The sequence below is a fragment of the Pundamilia nyererei genome, unplaced genomic scaffold (assembly GCF_000239375.1).
Source record: "Pundamilia nyererei isolate P.nyererei 1_Seehausen unplaced genomic scaffold, PunNye1.0 scaffold00153, whole genome shotgun sequence".
Classification (NCBI taxonomy): Eukaryota; Metazoa; Chordata; class Actinopteri; order Cichliformes; family Cichlidae; genus Pundamilia; species Pundamilia nyererei.
In genome coordinates, this window is record NW_005187554.1 from 755546 (window position 1) to 778998 (window position 23453).

Consider the following 23453-nt stretch of genomic DNA (forward strand, 5'->3'; position numbering starts at 1 on the left):
CCCCCCCCCCATCGTAGATGTGTAGGGGAGGAACGGAAAAATCTCTAAACATACAGTTTAAGACGAGGTTTAATTTAAGTACAACAATGACAACTATTATCAAAATCAACCTAACACTGGGTGACACTGAAAAACTAGCGCATACAGTCATTACTTCTGGGCTAAACTATTATAGTTCAGTATTGTCACTTTGTGCGAAAGGTTCACTGAAAAGCCCTCGATCAATCTGAAATGAATGAGAATATTAACAGGGATAAGAAAGATCCTTTATTCATCATGGACTCTCATTTAGATTGACATATTGTTATGCTTTTTGTGTTTGTGTTTCCAGGTTGTCGCAGGTTCAATTTACCGTGTGGAATACACCATCCAGGAGACCACCTGCCCCCACAGCACAGAAGCAGTGACGGCTGAGAACTGCCCCCCTATGGACTGCGAGTTTGCTGTGAGTCAGGAGAAAGAATTATTAGTCTCACTCATGTAAAGTTGTAGTCAGACGGGTTGATGAAATCAGTGAGTGCAGTATGACTTTCCTGATCAGGGGGTCATTTTAGTTTTAATGCTGCAATCAAAGACCTCTGCTTCCCACTCAAAGCTCTGATCCAGTGTGTTCTAAGTTCTACTGACTAGTTTGTGACAGCAGAGGATTACTTTTTCATTCAGTATGTGTAATTGTTCCACCGTAGTAAAACCACAGGCATCCTCAATCCTCTGCTTTCTTAAGTTTTTTCTTCCTTTTCTCTTCTCAGCACAAGGGCTTCTGTAAGGCATCTCTCTTCCAGCCTCTTTTTGATGAGGAGCAAATTAATGTCGACTGTGAGCTCTATGTGCCTGAGGTAAGACTCATTAACATGTCATATCTGTATTGTTCAAATATCCTTCAGTCGCATAGGGAACAGTGTAAGTAATAAATGGTGATGGGGGACCTAAGAAGGTGCTTACTTTCCTTATGCCTTGGGCTGGCTCTGTTTTTTAAACTCTTTATTATAGTACACTCTGTATAAAATCTCCAGGCTGCTAAGAGACAGATGATGCTCCCCCTGCTGGGCGGAGAGACTGACCACAGCCACAACGACACACACTCACACAGCCACGACCACACCAAGAGCCACTCTCATCATGGCCACAACAGGAACCAAACTGATGACCACAATCACCACCACACACATGACCATGCCACAGGCAGTTCCCACAGGCACTGGGACCACTCCCACGACCACGGTATGAACCACGATCATGTGCACACTCATCATGCCAAGGCACACAACAAGCACGCTGTAAGTGTGCACATCCATGTGCCTGACCACGAGCTGGCTCTGGACCACGACCACAAGCACGGTCACCTACATGAACACGAGCACCACCACCATCACCACGAGCACGAACATGAGAACACACCCCACGATGATGCAAAGGGAACAGTGATAGTCCTGCCTGCCTTGGGCCAGCCTGTGACCTTGCCTTCCTTCCCTGATGTCCCCGCCGGTGGGCCTGGAGTTGGAGTCACTCTCCCACTTAAGCCTGACCCTCAGGTTCCCGGACAGATGGAGCCCGCCATCGAGCCCTTCCCAACCTCAGTCTCTGCCCTGTGCCCCACCAAAAAGGGAGGGGATCAAGGTGTGGGGATTCTCTTTGCTAATGACCCCATGTTCAAGCCGGCTGCATAATGTGGTGTATGAAACTGTAATAAACACAGTGTGCAAAACTCATTTAATTACTGAAATATATAAATAAATAAATAAATAAATAAATGTGTGTGTGTGTGTGTGTGTGTGTGTGTGTGTGTGTGTGTGTGTGTGTGTGTGAATGGACTGGTTCTTACACCGTATAGCGCTTCCTTATGCTACCTGAGGACTCAAAGTGCTTTATAGAACTTCATTCTTATTCGACCTCATTCACTCATTCATAGAGGCACTGTTTTCCATGCTTTTACTACATAAGTGCTTTCTAACATCGACACACATTTATATTTCAAAGGAAACATCAGAGAGCAATCTGGGACAATGGGCCCATATGGGTCACAAACGGCATGTTTGCTAGGAAGGTACACTTTAGTTGAAACAAGTGGCTTTATTGTCATTCCAACCATGTGCAGTGGTACAGTACACAGTGAAGGTGTGTGTGTATATGGGATTCTGCAGCTAGGTGCTTGGTACTTTAAAATTAGTTCGCTGCTAAGTTACATGTAATGTGTTAATGCTGACATCCCTTGGTTTAGGTAATGTTTTTCTCCTTGTATCGGTTAGTGTTAAGTGGCTTAAAAACTGAAAACATTCTGCTGAAAAGGTTAAAGTACAAAGGAAAACTGAAAAACAGAAAATTGTCCAGTAAGCCTGAGGAACTATTGCTGTAGATGAGTGGTTCTCAAACTTTTCACAGTGAGTACCACCTCATAAAATATATGGCTGTTGAAGTACCACCCTTATGATTAACATTAAAGTACAATAGTATAGGCCTATTTAACACCATATACAGTTTACATGAGACAATTTTATTTCTTATATGAAAATTATTTATTTTAACTGTCATAAAGAGGACGTGACAAGTGATAATAATAACAACTGTACTGCATTAAAACATTCACAGCAGGTGGGATATCTTTAAGTGATGACGTATGAACCCTACTACCGGCTCCAAACTACTCTGGGTTTATTAAGGCTGTTGTGTTTTTAACATATTTTAATGCTTTGTATTTTGTTCTATTTAATCTGAACAAGCGTTTATTTACAGTGGCAGCAAAATGACAATAAATCCCCGTGCACTTCCCTGTCTTCTTCTCAAAAGTCCATGCTCAGTGCTCTCCACTCCCGTGTGTCCCCACACCCCGTGCTTGCTGCCCTGCGGTGTTCCACGCTCCTCCTGAGGGGAAATAACAGAGGCAGCCATCAAGACACTTAATTCCAGTAGGCATACACTCACAGACGCTAGATGACTGACGTGGAGTCTCACACAACAATCCAGCGTCGAAGAGCGCTCAGCCAAACTGTTAAATAGCTCCCAGACAAGGCTTGATCAGGTGTGTGTGATTCTCCTCCGCAGGTGTGGCCTGGCTGACACACCCACCAGGCCTGAAGAACCGGTGCTCTGCCACATACACACACACACACACACACCTATACACAAACATAGAACAGCAGCACCAAAAATACACATGTCCGTAACATTTTTCATATTACTGTAGTTTAGTAGGATTATGACTCTTACTGAAGTAAAGCAGTACGACACTCACACAGTGCTGATGTTCATGTAATGCATCTGTTCTAGCACAGCAGGCTGCACACGAGCATGCAGAGTGTTTGCCAATGTGACAAAAACGATTAGGAAAAAAGTTATGAGTCAACCTCTAATTCACATTTCAGGAAACACTCCAACAGAAATATTTACAGAAGATAAAAGTATATCTAAAACTCTTTGATCGATTCCTGCAGCATAACTCAAACTTTTTTCTAAACTCAACTAATAGATAGATTTCTTCATTTTGAATAAAGAAATCAAATGAACAAAAAGCACAGCTAAAGAGCAGCTACACACTCCACTGTTGCTAGCCCATTAAGTTTTATATGATACTACCGACATGAGCTTTTTAGATTTGCCAGTTACAGTTACTATGAGGAAGTATGAACTGGCACAAATAAAATAAAAAGAAGAATCAGCAGCAGAGAAGTGGCTTACACTGATGGAGTGCTTTGCAAATGGCCCTCACTTTCTTTTAAGCTTCGATGAGATGAGCTGAGCTGAGAAGAGTTCTGCTAATCGAAAGCTCACAGGCATTCCTGTTCATCAAGACTGCGTGACTTCATTTCTTAAAGAATTTTTTTTAAAGTAATATTCAAGAACTGAAATGAGGTGTGCAGTGAGCTTTTTAATTGATTTGCCCTGTTCCCCAGTGCACTGTGACCGCTCAGTTTGTCTGAGCCAGTCATTGGCCTGCAGAGCAGCCGATAGCAGCTGTTTGTTCATCCTTTCAGGAAGAGGAGAAAGTCCAGCATCAGTCTCACATGTGTCTCTCACAACTCTTTGTGTAAAAACTGGGATTACTTATTAGGTCCTGCAAAAGAAGATTTCCAGGTCAATGCATGTTTCAGTTTCATTATTAAATGATCTGCCAGCATAGGATTTAGTAATTCAAGTAGGTGGGATTTTTTTTTTATTAGGACCAGTCTGTATGTGTGTTAGATGAGGATGAGTGTGTACCTGCTGGTCGTATGTTTGGCTTTGCTGCCCCAGGGAGGGGAGGCCTCGGACCCTCCAGGCTGCATGAGCCCTGATGCAGTGCGAGTGGCAGAAGAGGCGTTGGAACAGATCAACCAGGACAGGAAAATTGGATACATCTGGAGCCTCAACAGGCTCTATGATCTGTCTCACACTCCAGAACAGGTCAGGGTGAATTATGCATATGCATGCACAAAGACATGATCATGCAACAAAGGCATGCTGCAACATATTGACCAGCAGCCATATTGTTTTTATGTTAGAAAAGTCACAAAAGGAAGAAAGAAAATAGAGTTGCTTATTTATGAATGTGTCCAGGGGAAAGATGGATCTCTGTACAAACTAACCATCGATGTCATGGAGACCAAATGCCACATCACCAGTGGAAAACCATGGAAACAATGTGAAGTCAGAAATATTGGGAATGTACCAGTAAGTACCAAGCAATGCACATGTCACAGAACACGTTATAATCTGAGATGATGTTTGAAAGTGAATATGTCAAAGATAAAAGCCTGAAATGTTTACTGGTCTATATTACCATGTCTGATATTTGAATGTATGCAAACTTTGGGCCACACATTTTTCATGCAAATTGTGGAGGCAGAGGAAAAAATATCTTTAAAAATATGATTTGTGATTGGATTGACCCAGGTCTTCAAAATGAAAAATGTGCACACATAACTACATTATAACTAGCATCTTGAAACTCCAGCATTTTTGACACTATTTGGACAGGACAATCAGGACAACAATGATATTTTTGTGATATAAGTTGTTATAATCCGGCATCAAAATTAAAGGAAATTTTCATTTTCTTTATTTTTGTAACCAAGAATGTAATGTTAAAAAGTATTCTACATGCTTTATTTTACAGTGTTAGAGTCACCTCAGCACAACTATTGGCGCTGTACAAATAAACTGATCTGAAAAACTTGAATTCAAAATGAGAGTTTGAATGGTGGATTTTTTACCGGCCAATACTTTGACATTTTTTGACATATCTGTCCCAAGTTATGGATCCTGATTCATTTCACAATACCAGACTGACAAAAAATATTTAGGTCTTTTTTAAGTAAAGCTGTATAAAATTATCAGAAAATTTGACTTAAAATACCAGAAGTTGCAGCGACAACCTTTTCAGAGTTTTAATACAGTGAGTCTTCTGTTGTCTTTGTTTTACAAAGCACTGCATTGTAATGCATACATTCATATGTTCTGCATGTATGAGCTTAGTAAAGTATACATAGATAGTTTTTTTTATGAATGTATGAAATTTCTTAGCTGCTGTGGTTCACCTCTTACACGTACATGTGTCTTTAGCTACTGTATAAATGTGTTTGTGTATTTCAGGTGTATGGAGAGTGTCAAGTATCTGCCTATGTTCACACTCAAGTCAAACTACAAAGCTACTCCTGTACAATTCGTGAAGGTAGATCAAAGCATCACTGAGACTCTTCTGTATTTTTGTCAACTTCACTGTATAAAACAGAAAATTATTTACAGCGTCTTAGCCACAGAAAGCAATCACACTCTGTTTTGTTCACACAACAGTTCCAACACTGTTACATTTCTATCACCTACATCTGTCTTTTTATCTAAAGCCCTCCGTCATGTAGGAACAACTCTGCATTTCTTTTCCAACAAATTAGCAAGACGGTGAGAAGATTCTCTGATCAAAAAACCTCAAAAACTTTAGACGAGAGAGGAGATTTGAAAGAGGAAGAGTTTTCAGAATATGAGTTTGTTGTCTTTGGTGAACAGGACAGTGCAGACATTAGAGAGTGAAGTGGGGGCAGACTGAAGAATAATGACACACAGGAAATGGTATGGGGGCAGAGTCAGACCCAGACCCGTGCAGTGAGGACTCTATCCTACAGTACTAACCAGGTGCTACAGCAGCACCTGAGCCAGCTCGATATAAACCTGTCAGGAACTAGCAAAGCTAAAAATACTGATGCACAAACATGATAAAAGGGGTGATAGTTACACTCGCAGTAGCACAGGAACAGAGCAGGAGAGGGAGAGAAAGAGAGCCAGGGTTGTTGCAAGAGACAACATCGTCACATTAGAAAGGTATAGTAATGAAAATGAGTGACACCAAGAAAAGAAGCAAAATCTGGAACCATTTCAATTTTATTGACAATACAAAGGCAGAGTGTAGAGTCTGCAAGAGAAGGATATCATATAGAGCCGGCTCCACAAACAACCTGCGCAGGCGGCTGAGAACTGTCCACCCATCAGTGCAATGGAAGGAACTGGGTGTGAGTGGAGCCCTCCAGTGGTTCACCACAAGACAGAACTCAATTGATAAAGACCTGGCAAAAATGACTGCACTTGATTTTCAACCATTTCCAGTTGTGGATGTTAAAGGATTCAGAAAGTATATTCATGCACTGAATCCTGTGTATGCAATTCCAACCAGGAAAACCCTCTCCCAAAAAATCATCCCAGGCCTATATGACAGAGAATGTGCATTTTCGTTTGTTTTGCATATTCATTTATATGTTATTGTGTTGTTGTTTGCAGTGTTTTGTGTTGTTTCACTTTAAATTTGTTTAAAGGGGAAAACTTGAAAATTTAAATAGTTAAAAGTAGAATTTTACATAATTGGTTTTTGTATTTAAGAATTTATTTTTTAAATTTTATGTTGAGTGAATAAATAAAATAAAAGCATATTTATATAATAAATATATATAAATAAAAAACTTTTTTACATTAGCAATTCATTTTGTGCATAATTTTATATTGTTGTTGATAATAAATTTATTAAAGCAACAAAACAACCTGAAAAGCCGGGTGGGAGCCGAAAGGGCCGGCTCTCTACAAAGAGCCGGAATTCCCATCACTAGTAAACCAGAACGGGCAGATGCATTTCTGAGGGCTGAACTATAGACCCACAAGAATCTCATCAATTTCAAGTTCCAAGAAATAAACATCAGTAGTGATAATAAAGTTTGCTTTAAAAAAATAAAAAATAAAAAACTCGACCCGTGTCTTGAATTATCAAGACAGATTTTTCTTTTTCTATTAAATTTTAGTAAATCTCAATTTTATTAAGAAATTGGCTCTAACAGAGGTAAATAACCCATATGAAACATGGATGTGGTCTGTATTGGTTGACATAGGGATAAAGTAAACATCTATTAAGGGTTCAATTTCTATGGTTGCTATAATTACAAATTTTAAAAAAAACAAAGCAAGGGTCCAACAAACCTACAAGCATAGCTGCTCTAATAACATGATCCTCTAATAATTAGAGGGTTGGTGGTTTGAGCCCTGGCTGGTTCAGTACTGTGTGCCAAACCATCCTTGGGCAAGATACTGAATCCGAAGTTGCTCCCTGTGAAGGAATGTGTATTAATGTTAGATCAATCGGGCATAAAAGTGCTTTGGCAAATATGGCTTGTTTTTAAAAAGTGCTTTGTGTGCTCAGAGTAGGAAATTGTTGTTTGAGAACAATGCCATCCACCACACAAGGGTTAACAGTGTGTACTCACTAAAGTAATTCCGTTTCTCTATCTTGTCTTGCTGTGGCATTCTGGATAAATCATGTATTTTCATAGAGATTTTAGAAGAACCTAAATACAATAGTCAAGCCTAGAAGTGACAAATGAGTTGATTGATTGAGACAGGATGACCCTCAGGCTTCAGAATTTTGTTTTGACCTTTGAACCTCTTGATCCTTGTGTTCAGTTCCAGCTACTGCAGTGGTGGACACGTGCCCAGACTGTCCCACGGCCGAAAATCTGAATGAGCCCATTGTCAAAGAGACGGCCAATCTCTGCCTGCAGAGGTTCAATGAGGAGAGCCGCCTGGCCAACTACTTTACTCTGGAGAACATAACGAAAGCCAGTTCACAGGTTAAGACAGAAAAAGAAATGAAAAAGAAAAAGAAACCAAACGCAGGCAGAGAGTCAGTAAAGAAACAGGTTGAATACAAATTAAGCTTATGTGTGATTTCTTCTAAGCAAGTACTTTTAGTTTTCTATTCTTTTCAAAAGACTAGACCTAATGTAAAGCTCTTAGCAATTTTATCTGACTAGTTTTGGTCATAGTTCGCTTATTTTGACCTACCTCTGTCCTAAACTAGGCTTTCATAAATATATTTTTCAGTGGGTTGTTGGTCCGTCCTACTTTGTGGAATTCACTATAGTGGAGACAGTTTGTTCAAGGGAAACAGATGTCAGTGAACTGAGCCGCTGCACACCTATGGACTGTCAGTTTGCTGTAAGTAATGAGAAAATAATGCTCTGTTTACTCACCATATGTTCATAAAACTGGACTGCTACCAGGCTGAAGCTGAAAAACTGCCAATAATCTGCTGTTGAATGTGAAACTCCTCTAACAGTGATGAAAGAATACGCATAGATATCTTAAAGACCAGTAATGCACCTTACACTCAATTTATAATTATAATATTTGTCTTAAGCCTCGGTGGTTAATTTATCATGTTTAAACCTATGTTCATGTGCCTGGTCTCATCTTTGGTGTGCTCTGTGTACTGCATCCAATCTCCACTGGCTCCAAACAAAAATCCCCCAAGCTGTAAATGCAGGCTCAGCTCTCCTTGTTTTCTCTCTTCTCAGCACAGAGGCTTCTGTTCGGGCTCACATGTGGCTCGTGAGGATCAGTTTGAAATCAGAAACCCTGGTGGCAAAAGGGATGGCTTGATTCAAGATAAGAAACCTGTAGAGGTGAAATGTGAGATCTATGAACCTCAGGTACTTGTTTGAACAACACAAGACTTAAATTATAAAAAAAAGTTCACAAATCTTCACAGTCTATCACTGCACTTCTGATATTTTGATTGTTAAAGGGTTTTTAAAACACAGTTCAAAAATGTTGACAAATGCTTCATTGCTGAGCACCACCGCTCTCTTGACTATCTTCCGTTTTCAGGCTTCCTCTGTGGAGGCGCAGGCTCACGCAAAAGCAGGCAGTGTGCACACTGAACACCAGCAGCATAACCACACTCACCTGCATCCCCATGAGCACCTCCACTCAGACTCACCCAGCCCAGACATTACACTCTCCGTGTCTCAGAACCTTGGGAATGTGGTGAATCAGCCTGCCTCTCCCAGAGCTTCACCAGCAGGCAGCTCCTGCCCCGGACCCCGCAGACACAATCTGGGTTTACGGAATCTCAGGCTCTGATTGGTTGAACCTTCAGTACTCAGTCCAGAGATTGTTTTTAACCATATTGCAATTAGTTCAAGACAAAAAATGGTAACTAAAACCTTGCAATTAATACAGAAAAAAAATCTGTATTTACTGTTCATTGATCATTTAAATAAAATATTTATCACAGCTGGAAGTTGTATAATTTATTTCTATCAGTTTAGCAAATCGGTACTTTACCTAATCAAATAATGACCCCACTGTAGCAACTTCTTGGACACATTTTATTTTTTAAAAGTAACTCTTCTCATTTTAAGCTACATATTACTTTTGGGGGGTTGTTTTATTTATTTATTTATTTATTTATTTTATTATTTTGCAGGGGGGTATGCATGACCTCATTATTTGTTGATTTGGCCAGTTTAGCCTATTTGTAGGCTAAACAGCATAAGTTAACAAACTTATCAAGAGGCTATCACGTTTTTGATTGGCTCTCATCATATCTAAATGATAGATGTTTTTTTGTTTCCATTACCAGTTTTAGATCTGCACACTTAAGCTTTTGAATACATGTTGGAGAGCCCAAAGCACACAAAATATCTAGCTCTGAAATGAATTAGAAATACACCAACCCTCAGCACTTCCCAGACAGATCAGCAGTATTTAAGGCCATTCCATTGGGGGGAGAGGAGGGAGGGTGCGCATGACGTCTGCAGGATCAGATATTCCAGATAAAACCTACACTCTCAAGCCCAACTTGCCGTGGTCGTATAGTGGTTAGTACTCTGCGTTGTGGCCGCAGCAACCCCGGTTCGAATCCGGGCCACGGCATAACTGCTTTCTCCAGACATTAAGCTCCCAAGCTGGAAAGGCAGAATCAGCTCTGCTTGTTTTCTCTCTTCTCACAGAGGCTTCACACGTGGCTCATGAGAATAAGTTTGAAATCAGAAACCCTGGCGGCAAAAGGGGCATTTCGTTTCAAGATAAGAAACCTGTAGAGGTGAAATGTGATATCTATTGGTGCTGAACAGAGACAAGACAGAAAGATTTGCTGTTGGTCCAAAAACGCAGAGACAAATCTTTTGTTTCCATATTTATCATCCCTTTCTCTGAAACACAGTAAGCAAGTCAGGAATGTTGGTATCATTTTGGACATCGAGCTCAGATTTGATAATCATATTAGTACGGTTACCAGAACTGCTTTATATCACTTAAAATATATTTAAGGTTGGAAAATTCTTGTTTCAAACTGACTCAGAGAAATTGGTCCATTCTTCTGTATCAAGCAAGTTAGATTCTTGTAATGCTCTATTTGTCTCATTACGCGAATCATGGTGACGTCTATGGGATCAAATATTCCAGGCTAAAGTTGCCGTACTGAGGACAGCCCGCCGTGATCGTATAGTGGTTAGTACTCTGCGTTGTGGCCGCAGCAACCCCGGTTCGAATCCGGGTCACGGCAGCTTTTTGCCAAAGTGCTTTTGTAAGAGTATGAAATCCATTACTGGTCGTATAGATATTACCAATAATTATATCTCTATACGTAGGTTTTTGTAACTTTTTTCTCTCTTTTTTGTATAGCGAGTATATACCAGTAGGGATGACACGAACACAGTAAATAGATAGAGAGGCTGCAATAAGTGTGTACATATTTCCGCCTACTCCATTTCGTACTTGGTGATTGAGTTGTTACTTCATGTGAGATTTTGTTTGAGCACATACGTGTGTATGTCTATGCATATATATGTGTGTGTACACGTAGTATGTGCGCATATGTGTATGTCTATATATGGCTTTGTTTTACGAAAAAGTAAAACGTAATGTAATCATCGTCATCATCAGCTGTTTATCTATGAATATAACACTTTCTTCGGTGTGTGTGTGTATGTACCATTACACACACACACACACACACACACACACACACACACACACACACACACACACACACAATCAGTTTACAAATGTATTGTAACTAATACAACCTTAAAAAAGTTTTCTTCTCTGCTGTCATATCAGACAGCAAATTCTTTCTTTTTAGACAGTTTTAGGCTCTTGGCTGACTCGTGATGCCCACAACAGGAGAGCACTGCAGTCATCTGTGGTGAAAGTTTCGTGTGCCGTTAAGGCGGAAGCACACAGTGTGCACTGTGACAGAATGTAGGCCGGTTCAGGAGAAGAATAAAGCTGGCAGACTGCCATCTCCTGTAGAAATACAAATTGATATACTCATTTATAAAAGAGGCTTCTGGCTGCCAAGTGTCAACGTAAGTCTTTTTTACTGTTAAACAACATGTGGTTATTTTTATCTGTCAAATGCTTTGCTACCAAATCTGTGTTGACAGTTGTGTTAAAACAGACATCAACAGCCTACATAAATTGTGTTTTCTAACACATTAAAAAGATGTATGAGATGCAAAAATCACACTGGAAATAACAAGCGATACTATTCAAAACTACTGGTTTCTTCTTAATAGAAGACAAGGAAACTGAGCTAATTCTCCTCTTATTTCTGTTAACCAATCCAGTGTTACACACTTTACGATGTGTCCACATGGTGTCAGCCTTATCTCTCTTTTCACTTCAACGAGTTCACACTGGGAGTTTGTCCAGTAATCCTAAAAGATAACTTCAGAGTTTTCTCTTTTTTCCCTTTTTGCTACTGGAAGAACTGCTGCACCTTTGTGCTTCCAAACTGGCTGCAGGGGCTGAAATCTAACTAAACTGCCATAAAATTGCATTTGAATATTTATAGTGCTCAGAAAACTACCTGACTTTTTCTCCTAGTAGCACCATGGGAAACTTGAAGTCTCACCCATGTTTTTACAATATATCACGGATTAGCATTAAGTATTGTAAATGTTTATTCATGCCATCTCCAGGATGAATTACAGGACTTTTCACAATTGCTCAGTTATACCTAAGATTCAAGAAGTTTATTGTCACACTGCAAAACACAAGTGGTTACGCAGAGCAATGAAATTCTTACTTTGCAGGTTCCCTTCACACAACTAAATAACAATTAACTAAAATAAAGAATAAACCTAACCCTGAGCATGGAAAATAGCATAGAAAATAATAAATGAAGTAAAAACAAGTGCTTTGTAGCTTATGTAGCTTATGTGTGGGTGTAGTCAGAATTTAAAGTGAAAGTAGTTGCAACGCTTTCACAGTGGTTATATATAGAGAGCATGCAATATTAAAATTTTTATATTGTAAAATGTATACTGTATACCTAAAGTATATTCTCAAGAGGTCAAAATATCTGCATCTTCATTTGCAAGTATGATGCTGACATTTTAATGTTAGTAAATGCTAGCATCAAGCTGAGCATTTACTTCAAAGCAAATGTGCCAAAGTAGCCACAGTCTCACCAAAAACCAAACTAACTGTTGGTCATAGACTGTATATAAAAATGGCTACCCGTTGCTTTCTGGCCATAGCAATTTGAAACCTCAATAGTAGAATTTTGGACGCCATCAGGGTTTTTCTTTTTTGGAAATAAGCAGTTGTATCCAGTCTGTGTCTGTAGCCTTTACGCCCCCTTCTTGGTGTGATTGGACCTTTTTGCAGTATTCTTGATTCTATTTCTCTTTTAATGGATTTCTGTCATAAAAAAATATGGCTTGCTGTTTTTTACAGCATGGTCAAAAAGAAAATCTCTGCATCAGTTTAGGTGAATAAAATTCCAATAATTATTTAGCATTTATTTATTACTTAATAGTGAACAAATATGTGTAATGTATCTTGCTACCCAAGCTTGCTAGTGTTACCTTGTAACTTAACTAACTTAACCTAAATCTCCTTCTGGCTTAAAACAAATAAATATAGCCAAAGAAAACTCAAACAAATGGTAGAATGGTACATTGAAGCTTCTAAATGTGTATTTTAAAACTATCAGGTGAATCATCGTCTATATCCATCGTTTATATACAGTCTACATCACTGAAACACTTTTGGAGCCAGCTTCGAGTGGCTACTTCAGAAATCACTCTGTATTTGGCTGTTCCCCATTTGGCCTCATTCTTCAGCCTTGGATGTTGGTGCTTGCTATAGACACATCAGTTTGGGTTGATCCTAAAAGTGATGAATGATACAGCTTTTAAATTCCTCTGTAAACCACAATATATGAGCTACATGACAGTGTTGCAGATATTTGGCATGAGTGTCAAAAACACCATTAAAACAAACGCTGCAATAAAATCAATGGTGGTTGTTATGAGAATCAAAATTACAAACTGGAGTGACTGTAAGACTAATTTATCTCTTCAAACATATCTTTCAGTTGATCCTCTTTTTTTACCATCTATGTGACTTCACTCACTTTTACAAACAAGCACAGCAAAGACTTACATTTAATTGCATGTCCAAGCCTGCTACATAATTAACACTGGGTTGTATAAGCCTTTTATGTGCTTGGATGCTGTAACAGAGGCAGATTATATCTGTACTAATCTACCCCCAAGTGTGAAGTGAAGACAGCTTTTAATACTGCATGTTGCCACACAGCTTCAGGCACAATTGTAAATGTCATTAGCTGTCCCGCTGCTTCCCTTCTTGTCTGTCTTCTTTGTTGTGTGGCCCACATTCTTTAAAGATCTCCATTATTAATTTAGCTTAAAAGGCCCTCAAGATGTGTAAGGCTGTGCATGCATGCATGTGTGTGTGTTGTGTGGGGACTGTCTTTTAAACCTACCGTGTCTGTGTTTTTCTTGTTGCTTGTGGCTAAGACAAAAGATATCCCAGGTTCAAAGCTCCTGCTGACCTTAACAATGCATTATGTTGGTACCAAAAGAACAACAGGGCTCTGATTCACACTAAAAACTAAACTGATGAGTTAAGATAAAGCTACTGAAGTGAGCATCTTTTAGAATACCAGCTTAGTGTGGATGAATGTTGTGGTAAATAGTCTCAGACAAGGTCCTTCCTCCTGGGAAAGCAAAATAGATATGATGAAGTGGTATGAGTGGAATTCCTAAATATGTTCATGCCTCAGCCACCTGAAACTAATGGAAAATACCACCTCACCTTTCTTGTATTTATTTATTTCCCCCCTTTATGATTTAAAGGTGGTCTGTGAAAATGGGGCAGTCTCAAAAACACAGTTTATCCTCCAATCCAATGTAACCAGCATTTACCTAGACTAATTAATCCCTGATACTTGACTTGGTAAATTAATGTTTACTTCAAGAAGCCACCTTCTATCATTTGTGCCCATTCACTGTAACCACCACCATAGCACCAAGGGCTACAATTGCAGAAAAGTATCTTTAACTATTAATGCAATCCTTGATTTCTTTGTGTTGCTGCTCTCAAATCTTGGGTGGTTAAAGGGTAACGTACATTTTATGATCATCGTAGAATCCCACTTCCAAAGACATTAGGACAGGAGTTGGGCATGCAACACATCTCACAATTTTTTGAAAAGGAAGAACAAAAAAACTGGAAAAGTAAGTGTTAATAAAAAGAAACCACTGGAGTAACATTTTGCAACAAATTACATTAATTGACAACAGATCAGTAACATGATGGGGTATTAAAAAGGCACCTTAAAAGTATACATACAATACATACAGACAATATCTGTATGTATAGTGTGACACAGACCCGAGCCAGTTTGCAGCTCATGCCACAGGGTCTTGGCCATCATGTCCTGATTGCCTGATTACTTTACTGTAAGCAAGTGCAGTGCAGGAATGGGTTAAGAGAAACACACCAACTTCAACTGTTGATGCGCACGCCATCTTCTTTTACCACAGGGACAGGCCATATTTGCAAAAATTATTTGAAAATATTAAATTGTAAAGCACTTTGTGAATTTTGTTCTTTAAAAGCACTTTATAAGTAAACCTTACTTAGTAGAAGATCCACTTAAAATGACACAGTGTGTATTTAGAGGCTATCACAGCAATGTTTAGAGTGTTAGAAGGGCAGGAGCTATATTAAAATGCCCAAATAAATACCTGTGCCAGAATAAAATGAACTGGCCAAAAAGATATGAATGTGTTTTTTAGCAAAAAACTTGCATTTTTAGTGTTTATCCTAGATTCAAGATGTAGTATCAGGAAATAATCTGTTTCAGGTCTTAAATAATTTTCCTTCAGATTTAAAGGACTTATTATTTCCTCCTTTCTTATATATCAGTATATATCTGATGTGTATGTGGTTACTGTTAACTTCAATTTCCCCATGACTGGTGGAATTTGTTTGACTGCTCTAGTTCACTCCAAAGACATCCACGTTAGGCAGTAGATGTGAGATAGGTGACATATTTAAAGCTTGAAGTGGCTGTAGTAACCCTGAAAAAACATCCATACGAATGCTAGTCTATTTCCAAATGTAGAATACATATTTCTTTAAAAAAAACTTGTATATTTTTTCACCTTTAGGTTAACAACATAACTGTCACTAAAGGTTAAAGATTTCCCCACAAAGGCACAAATATGTGACTGTGACAACCTTGCATGTTGCCTTTTGTCCTCTATGTGGACCCATGCTGTTTGTGTGAACAGTATTCAAGACCTAGTTCATGCAGGGAGCGTGTGCTTATGATGCCGCATCCCTAATCAACAGATCAACATGAAGCTGGTGACCTGGCAAGGATTAAATTGTTCTCTATCCTTTTTTAAAGAGTCTTAAGAACACATGGGGTCCCTAAGTGGGTAACTGGTTGTACTGAGCATAAATTCCTCATGCACAGACAGCAGCTGTTCATGTCTGCCAAATAGCTGCCGCGAGGGCAAGGTGGCCATGACCACAAGGGCTGAAGGATTGGTGTAATACAGCCGTCTTTTATGGAGATACCTGTCAAAATACTCCAGGCAGAATAAAAAGAAGCTCACTGATAGTTATATCAGTGAGCTGTTATAAGGGCTTCATGTGTGTTTGTTCATTTAAAGCTGAGAGGCCAGCTAATGTTCTCTGTAATTACGTGATTTGGTTTGAAGGTAATCCACCTCCACAGCATTTAGGAAGCGCTCAGTTGCTAAACGGAGGAGTTAATTTTGATGTATGAGAATGATGTTCTAATTTAACTGCACGCTGAAGCACGATGATAATTAAGAAAGCAGGTGGGAATTTGGGAGATGGCAGTTTGGAGTAAATCATACCACACTGCTACAAGCCCTATTAGCAGCAGCAGCAGCACTTTGGAAATTTCCACAGAATGTGAATTTGTGCTGCTCCACTTCCCCACCCCTACCCGCCTGGGACCACCTTGTGGGAAGTGATGCATCTTTAACTCCTAGGGTGACGCAGATGGTGTGTGCATCAACATGACAACTGCATTAAGTATGAACACTACCCTGTCTACTGACCACATAGGTCTGTTTTCCTGGAGATACTGTTATTCCAGCTGCTTGAACACAATGTGTGGATGGGTGTCCACGAGTGTCTGAGTGCACAAGATCTCCCTTTAATTATCAGCAACAGCAGCCTATTATTATTGTACTGATAAAATTGCTAACTAGACTATGGCTTCCTTTTTCTGGATTGTGCAGGGGTTTAAATTCAGACTTTTTCTTAAAGGTCTCTTTTCTGTTGATGTATGTTTTTATAGGGGTGTGACAAATCTGAAATAAAGCGCTGCAAAAACTTTTAAAAAAGTATATTTGTCTTATTTCTAGTCAAAATGATCTCATTACACTTACGTCCCTGTATTACTGAAATGTTGCTCTGCAGCTGATTTTGTCTTATTTTAAGTGTTTTAAGTTGAATAGAAATAAGACAAATATACTTGGTAAGATTTTGAGTTTTTGGAGTGAGACAAAACAATGCAATGCAAACATCTAGAATAGTGTATCATAATTCCTTTTCCCAATACTGAAGCCTGTAATATTTAAAGGTTTCAGAATGATGTGTTGAGAAAAAGACATCAGAATAATAGATAAAATAAAATGTAAAAAGTTCAATTAAATTTATTCAGAAAGACTCTGAATAGAAGATGTAAACAATTATAACAAACTACTAAGTGAAGTTTTTCTATTTTTCTTAAATAAAAACTTAGACGCCTACTGTAACTTTTAAATAACATGTTATAAGTTCCTGATGTTAATATGAGTATAACATTAAAAAATCATGATTTATTGTGACGGTTCCTCTTTTTAAAAAAAATATTCATAAAAATATTTATAAAAGTACGGTGTGCTTTTAAAAAAAATCACAATATATTTAACTCGCACGTTTATGTAGTAGCTTCCCACTAGGTGTTAGCAGATGTGGCCACTAGTTGGTAGCCTTGTCCTTTTTATTTAATTCAAAATCCCAGTTGTGTTCTTGCTACACCTGTAAGGCTGTGTTTCTTATTTTAATGGCAAAAAGATCAAAAGCAAGGCGTGCTATCTCTTCTTCACAATATCTCTCCAAAAATGTTAAATAACATCACAAGAGATGAATACAACATTTTTTAATTAATTTACTTTTTTGCTAATTGAAGGACATCGTTTTGCATCAGTCTCCAGGCACTGCGTTTACACACAGGTTATTTTACTGCTGACCAAAGCCAGCGTTTACAGTAAACACCTGTAAATATACACGCCACTTGCATAGATGTCATTCAGGTTATTTCCATTATAGTGTGTGTGTGTGTGTGTGTGTGTGTGTGTGTAAACAGGGAGGGGGCAGGTACGAGAGTTTCAGCCACTCCTCCTCATGGCCACGGCGCGTCTCTGCTCCAATGGAAACAGGCGGGATCCCCGGACTCCTCCAATCACACCTTTCCTCCATGAGGGCGGCGGGGTGGGGGGAGTCCTGAACCGGAGGCAGGACCCGACGAACTTCCACACTCGCCACAGGAAAAGTCGGGAAAACACATCTGTCCCCGCATGACGCTGTTTGTGTCGGCCTGCGTGTGTCGTTAAAGCCGTAGCGGTGACCGTTAGCGGGCCGGCAGTTTCCCGGAGCGCCGGTGAAGTTGTGGCCGCTGTTGACGGCGGTGTGGTAGCGTCGGGACGCTTTGCCGCTATGGAGAACATTCACTGATCGGATTTGGAATTGCTTTTCTTGGATTTATCCCCGGTAAACCGAGCTGTTCCCGCATATATCCTATTGGCACTGTGGAGTAGGAATATTTGGATGAAACAAAATGCCTGGGAAAACCAAGTACAACCTCGTAGATGATGGGCACGATCTGAGGATCCCATTGCACAACGAGGAAGCATTCCAGCATGGGATCAACTTCGAGGCAAAGGTGAGTTTCCAAGTAACTTTGAAGTGGTTAGCGCAGCACTTCATTTATATTTTATTATGTCACCGAGTCTTCTTCGTTAACTAACCTGTGCCTGAATAGCGCCTTGTTTAACTCGTATATACCGTAAACAAAACAGGTAACTGGCATAAGACTCTTGGGTCTCCCGAGAATTTGTTTTGTGCTTACGCAGTAAACTTAAGTTGTCAGCTTGTCAAGAGGTAAAAGTTGCCCAAAGCTGGGCTGATTATTACCTTACTGTAGGAACTTGTGTTTGAGATGAAAGGAAAGTCAGCTTCCTTTTTCACTAATGTGCTGTACCTGTCATATTTTAGTACATTGGCAGTCTGGATGTGGCGCGGCCGAGCAGCCGAGTGGAGATTGTGGCGGCGATGAGAAGAATACGGGTGAGTGGAAGGGAGCCTGACAGGACGCCCTTTAAAATCTTGCATTTTTTCATATTTTTCCTTTTCCACATCATTTGATAGGACACGACTCCACGTTGTCCACGGGTTTTTCTTTTTCTTTTAAAATCTGTTTGCTTTTCGGCATTGCGAAGCTAATTATGATGGAAGAGCGCAATGCTATTGAACTGGACCCTGAACGTAACTTTAGCTTATTATAGGCTTATAGCTTAGTTATTACTTCTAATAAAGAGCACTGCAATTATGCTTCCTCTAATATTTGTACTCATTTAATTCAGAGACAGACTCAGTTGGATTTTTAAATATCAATTTTACATATAATGCTTAAATCACATGTCAGATTACCATGTGAGGCCTTGTAAAACTGACTTGGAGAAGGCCACAGTGTTGTTATTTAGCATTAGTTTTGTGTGAACACACCTTGGAGTTTAAACGTGGAGCCCTTTGAGTGTCTTTGACATGTCTTGCCTGGTGGGAGGTTTGGTCTCCCATGTGCTCCATCAGTGTTTTGAAGTTTCCTTTGAAGCGGTGCACTGGAGTGTGACTCTTACCCCCTCTCTCTCCCCCTCTTTCTGCTGTGTAAATCCAAGATTTACAGCTTTTTCACTCCCAAAAAGAAGGCTTCATCTTAATCAGTGTGTCTGCCAATCATATTGCGACAAGCTGATGTAGGTTGTTGGAGGTGTTGATGTTTTCGGGGACTGGTGCTGAACTTGTAGGTGGAAACGAAGTGTTAGTTCTGTCCCTATTTATAATCTTGTGGTTTTAAAGAAAATTGTGCCCCCCACACATGCTGACATTTTATTTTAAAAAGCTGCCACTTTTCCCTCATTAACAGACTTCAGTTTTGCTCTGCCATTGGCTCATTTCAGCAAGTTGCTCAACCTTTGAGCAGAGTTGAAAAAAAAAAACCCTCTCGTTGGCCCTTTAACAAAGAAGTGACCTGCTCCTAAAAAGTGGACCTCCCGGAATGCTGCCATGGCAGCTGTTGTTGTTGGCAAGAAAACGAGCATTGGTTTGGCTCCTCCGGTGTGAAAATGGTTTGACACTGGCTGGACAACACAATGGAGGGAAACCACAGGTATCAAACTTGGAATGGAGATCACGTTGGGGATCGGGGCGCTGCAGGAGTCACTCTGAAGGCATTTTGTTTGAGTTGGGTTACCAGTATGCCGAAGCAGTCTCCACTCAGTGATTATGTAAGAAAACTGCACTGGAATGCCCCAGTATGTTTTGGTAAATGCAGAAATGATTGGTTTGTTTAATTACTTTTAGGGCATTCATTTACTGATTAGTACACGCTTACACCTTATGCAAAATCTGGACTTTTTAAGTAGGAAAAGAAATCACCGAAAGTAGAAACACTGTAATCTTCAGCAGGTTTATGACTGGCAGAGACAATCATGCGTCTTTGCCGTTAGTTTCACTTAGAAAGAAACAACAAAGGGAGCTATAGAGGCGCTGTCCTTTATTTATCCTTGCAGTTAGAGTTGCCCCATGAAACCAGTTCACTGTGGATTAAGGACTACAACTGGGCATCAAGCAACATTCTTGCAGCCTACAGTGTTTATTCTTGATTCTTGATGTATATTATCCATCCCTGAAAATGTTTGGTCCTTCTTCAGTTTAATTGTACAGAAAAAATAAAAATCAGTGTTGTGCGTTTCATTTGTACCGCATCAAAACAGAGCTTTTCATTATGGAATTGATCAACTTTCCCCTCGCTTCCCAGGCTTTTACTGTTGAGCAGCTGAAGAAAGTTCCGGGGGAAGCGATTGTTGACAAAGCACAGCAAATGCACAGATTGGATGCTTCTACTCTCTGCTCCCTGAACAGCAACATAAAAGTGGAATCAGAACAATGCCTAGACAAAAGATAACATGCTAGTTTTTCCCAAGGTTCCAAGTTCTGTGGTGTTGAAATGCAGTAGTGTGATGAATAATCATAAAAGATTTGAACACAACTTCCTATTTCCCTGCCACAATTACAGTAACTGGTTTGTCTTTTATATGACAGCTACCAAACAAAGCTGACTGTTACCGGCACTCATGTTTTGTTTCTAATTGAAATGTTCGTGTAACACCGGCAGCTTGTGAAATTTGTGAAAGTTAGTCAAAATGATGCTTTCCTGCAGCTTGTGTTTTTCTTGCAAGGTTACTATCAGACTCCATTTCTGCAGAGTCAGTCAAAGTTTTGGACATTGCCTGGCAACCGGTTGATGTATGGTTTCATTGTTCATTGTGTGCATGAGTCACCTGTAAGCTGGTAGCTGATAACAAACAGACAACAGTGCAGAGCAGGAAATAGGCACCTAGAATGGAGCCGAACGCAAAAACCGGCAGGATTTGACGTTTTGTTACACACACACGCACACATAAAAACACACACGAGTAAACACACCCACTGTGTTGCACGTTGCTGTTGAATGATTAATGATCTCTCCAGAAATGAATGGAGAAAAACACTTAACAGATGGGAAGAGCAGTTTTCACTTCACTTAGTGAAACTTCCCAGCTGAAAGAAATGTAATGTTGAAAAAGTTACTAATGCATTTATGAACTTTTTTCGGGGTTTTTTGGAACTCAGGGTCTGTTTTGCAGTTATATAGTGAATCATCAAATGACAAAGATATATTTTAATAAAGATTTTTTTTCTCCACCTGTTTTGTTAAAGCTGAAATGAGGATCATGTCACATTTTTTCCTTTCTTCTGTTAGTGAAAAGATAGACTTGCATATACAGATTGAAAGAGCTATAAAATAAAATCCACCTAAATGCATTCTTGTCTTATTTTGCCTTTTTTCTCCCTGTCAGCTACAGACCAGTCAGAGATGAGGATCCTGTATTACATGCTGGTCTTCATAAATTAATTTTATTATTATCATAATCTGGAAAAGTGCAGCAGCAGCTTATCTGGTTAAAAGAAGAGAAGACCTTTGCAGTGAATTAAAGAGATTAATTTCTCATTAATCGCCCTTTGCTGGGTTAACTGACTGTAGGAAGACTGAGCAGCATGGGATGAGAAGATTAGATGTGTCTGACGAGACATTTGTGAGGGCTGAAAGAGCACAGCGGTGGAGCTGGAGTGCGTAAAAGACAGAAATGGAAATGCTTTGTCAGTTCCTCTGGCTGTCAGGCTGAACCAGGACCTTTGTGTTCGCTCGGTGCACCAATTAGCTGGTGGCTGGAAAACACAGTGCAAGTTTATTAGTCTGGGTTTTAGTTAGCATTTTAGCAAACTGTCGTAAAGCTTTGCACAAACTGTCCACTGCAGAAATTGGATGGAGGTTTTGAACAGTAATGTGCAATCTTTGTGAATACAGTTAGGCACTGAGAGGAAATATTTACAGTACTGAACAGTCTTGTGCTCTATTAAAATTAGTTGTTCCTTCTTGCGAGCCCAAAGACTCGTGGGAATAAAGATGTTTACGTTTGAATCATGTAGCAGTTTTGTGATGATTATTTTCAGCTTATTTCAGAGACTTTTGATCACCGTGGTTTTGATTTCCTGATGTTTGTGTGACCAAGCACAGTGCAAAGTTCAGCTAGAAATAGGCCACCATAAAACAGACTCCCGTAGGGAATAATTTGGTCTGGCCAGTGTTTGTCTTAACAGTACTTACATTAAATACAGTAGCACTCCCTTAACCGTGTGGCACGAGGAAGGAGGAAGCTGTGATAATTAACTAAGGGAGGGATACTGTACATTAAATGTAGTATCACCTTAAGCACGCAGTGCAAAGAATAAGCGAAATGGGACTAAACAAATATCGTGCGACAGTTCCAAGAAAGACCAGAAACTCAGTTAATACAGTACAGTAATTAACTTCTTATTTAATTTAAAGAGGAAACACTGAAATGGCAACCAAAGAATGCCTGTATTCTTCTGTAAATGTGTCTTTTGTTCAGTAGATATGAACCTATAACCTTCTTGTGCCGCCCAGCAAAGAAGTTATAGAATTGAAATGATTAAATATCCCTGAACCGTGACTTAATTCATCCAGCTTCACACTGTGCTTGAGGACCTGATACAATATTACATTAATGTGACCAAACTGTAATTATCACGGAGAGCCAGTTATTATCACGGTGACAGCTATGCTAAGTGGCCCAGTGAAGTAATTGTACAGTTGCTTGTACCTTTGCCTTAGACTTTCTATCGACTGTGTGCAAACATGTATTGTTTATGTCTGTTGTGTACACCTGCCTCAGCTTATTTCCCTTCAGACAGAAAATATGAACAGTGTTCATATTTCAAGTCCTCACAAGGAGAGAATTAACTGCTTCAACCACAGAAAGGGGACAATTAATGAAGCAGAAAGTTAGTAGTGCTGACAGGTGAGCATTATTGGTAAAAGTGACAGCCTTTCTCCATCAGGAAAAAAGTCTTTTAATTACTGGCAGCCGGAGCTGACCTGCTTTATTTGACTGACTTTAATGAAGTAAAGAAGCTTTGGCTCTGTTCATGTAATCCGCTTGAATTAATAAATGGACTTTCTAAGAAGTGATGTC

The 23453-nt window shown here is 39.6% G+C and overlaps 1 protein-coding gene and 2 non-coding genes across 3 annotated transcripts; all 3 read left to right on the top strand.

The window, feature by feature from the left end:
- Positions 1–4182: 4182 nt before the first annotated feature.
- Positions 4183–9369, top strand: LOC102203006 (fetuin-B-like). Its single transcript, XM_005745082.1, has 7 exons — positions 4183–4377; positions 4531–4644; positions 5566–5644; positions 7909–8075; positions 8329–8442; positions 8802–8936; positions 9115–9369. The coding sequence occupies exons 1-7, from the start codon at positions 4183–4185 to the stop codon at positions 9367–9369; spliced, it is 1059 nt and encodes a 352-aa protein (XP_005745139.1).
- A 723-nt stretch (positions 9370–10092) lies between these two features.
- trnah-gug (transfer RNA histidine(anticodon GUG)) lies at positions 10093–10164 on the top strand. Its single transcript has one exon. It is a non-coding gene; the product is annotated as a tRNA-His (tRNA).
- A 559-nt stretch (positions 10165–10723) lies between these two features.
- Positions 10724–10795, top strand: trnah-gug (transfer RNA histidine(anticodon GUG)). The gene has a single exon. It is a non-coding gene; the product is annotated as a tRNA-His (tRNA).
- The last annotated feature ends 12658 nt before the right edge of the window (positions 10796–23453 follow it).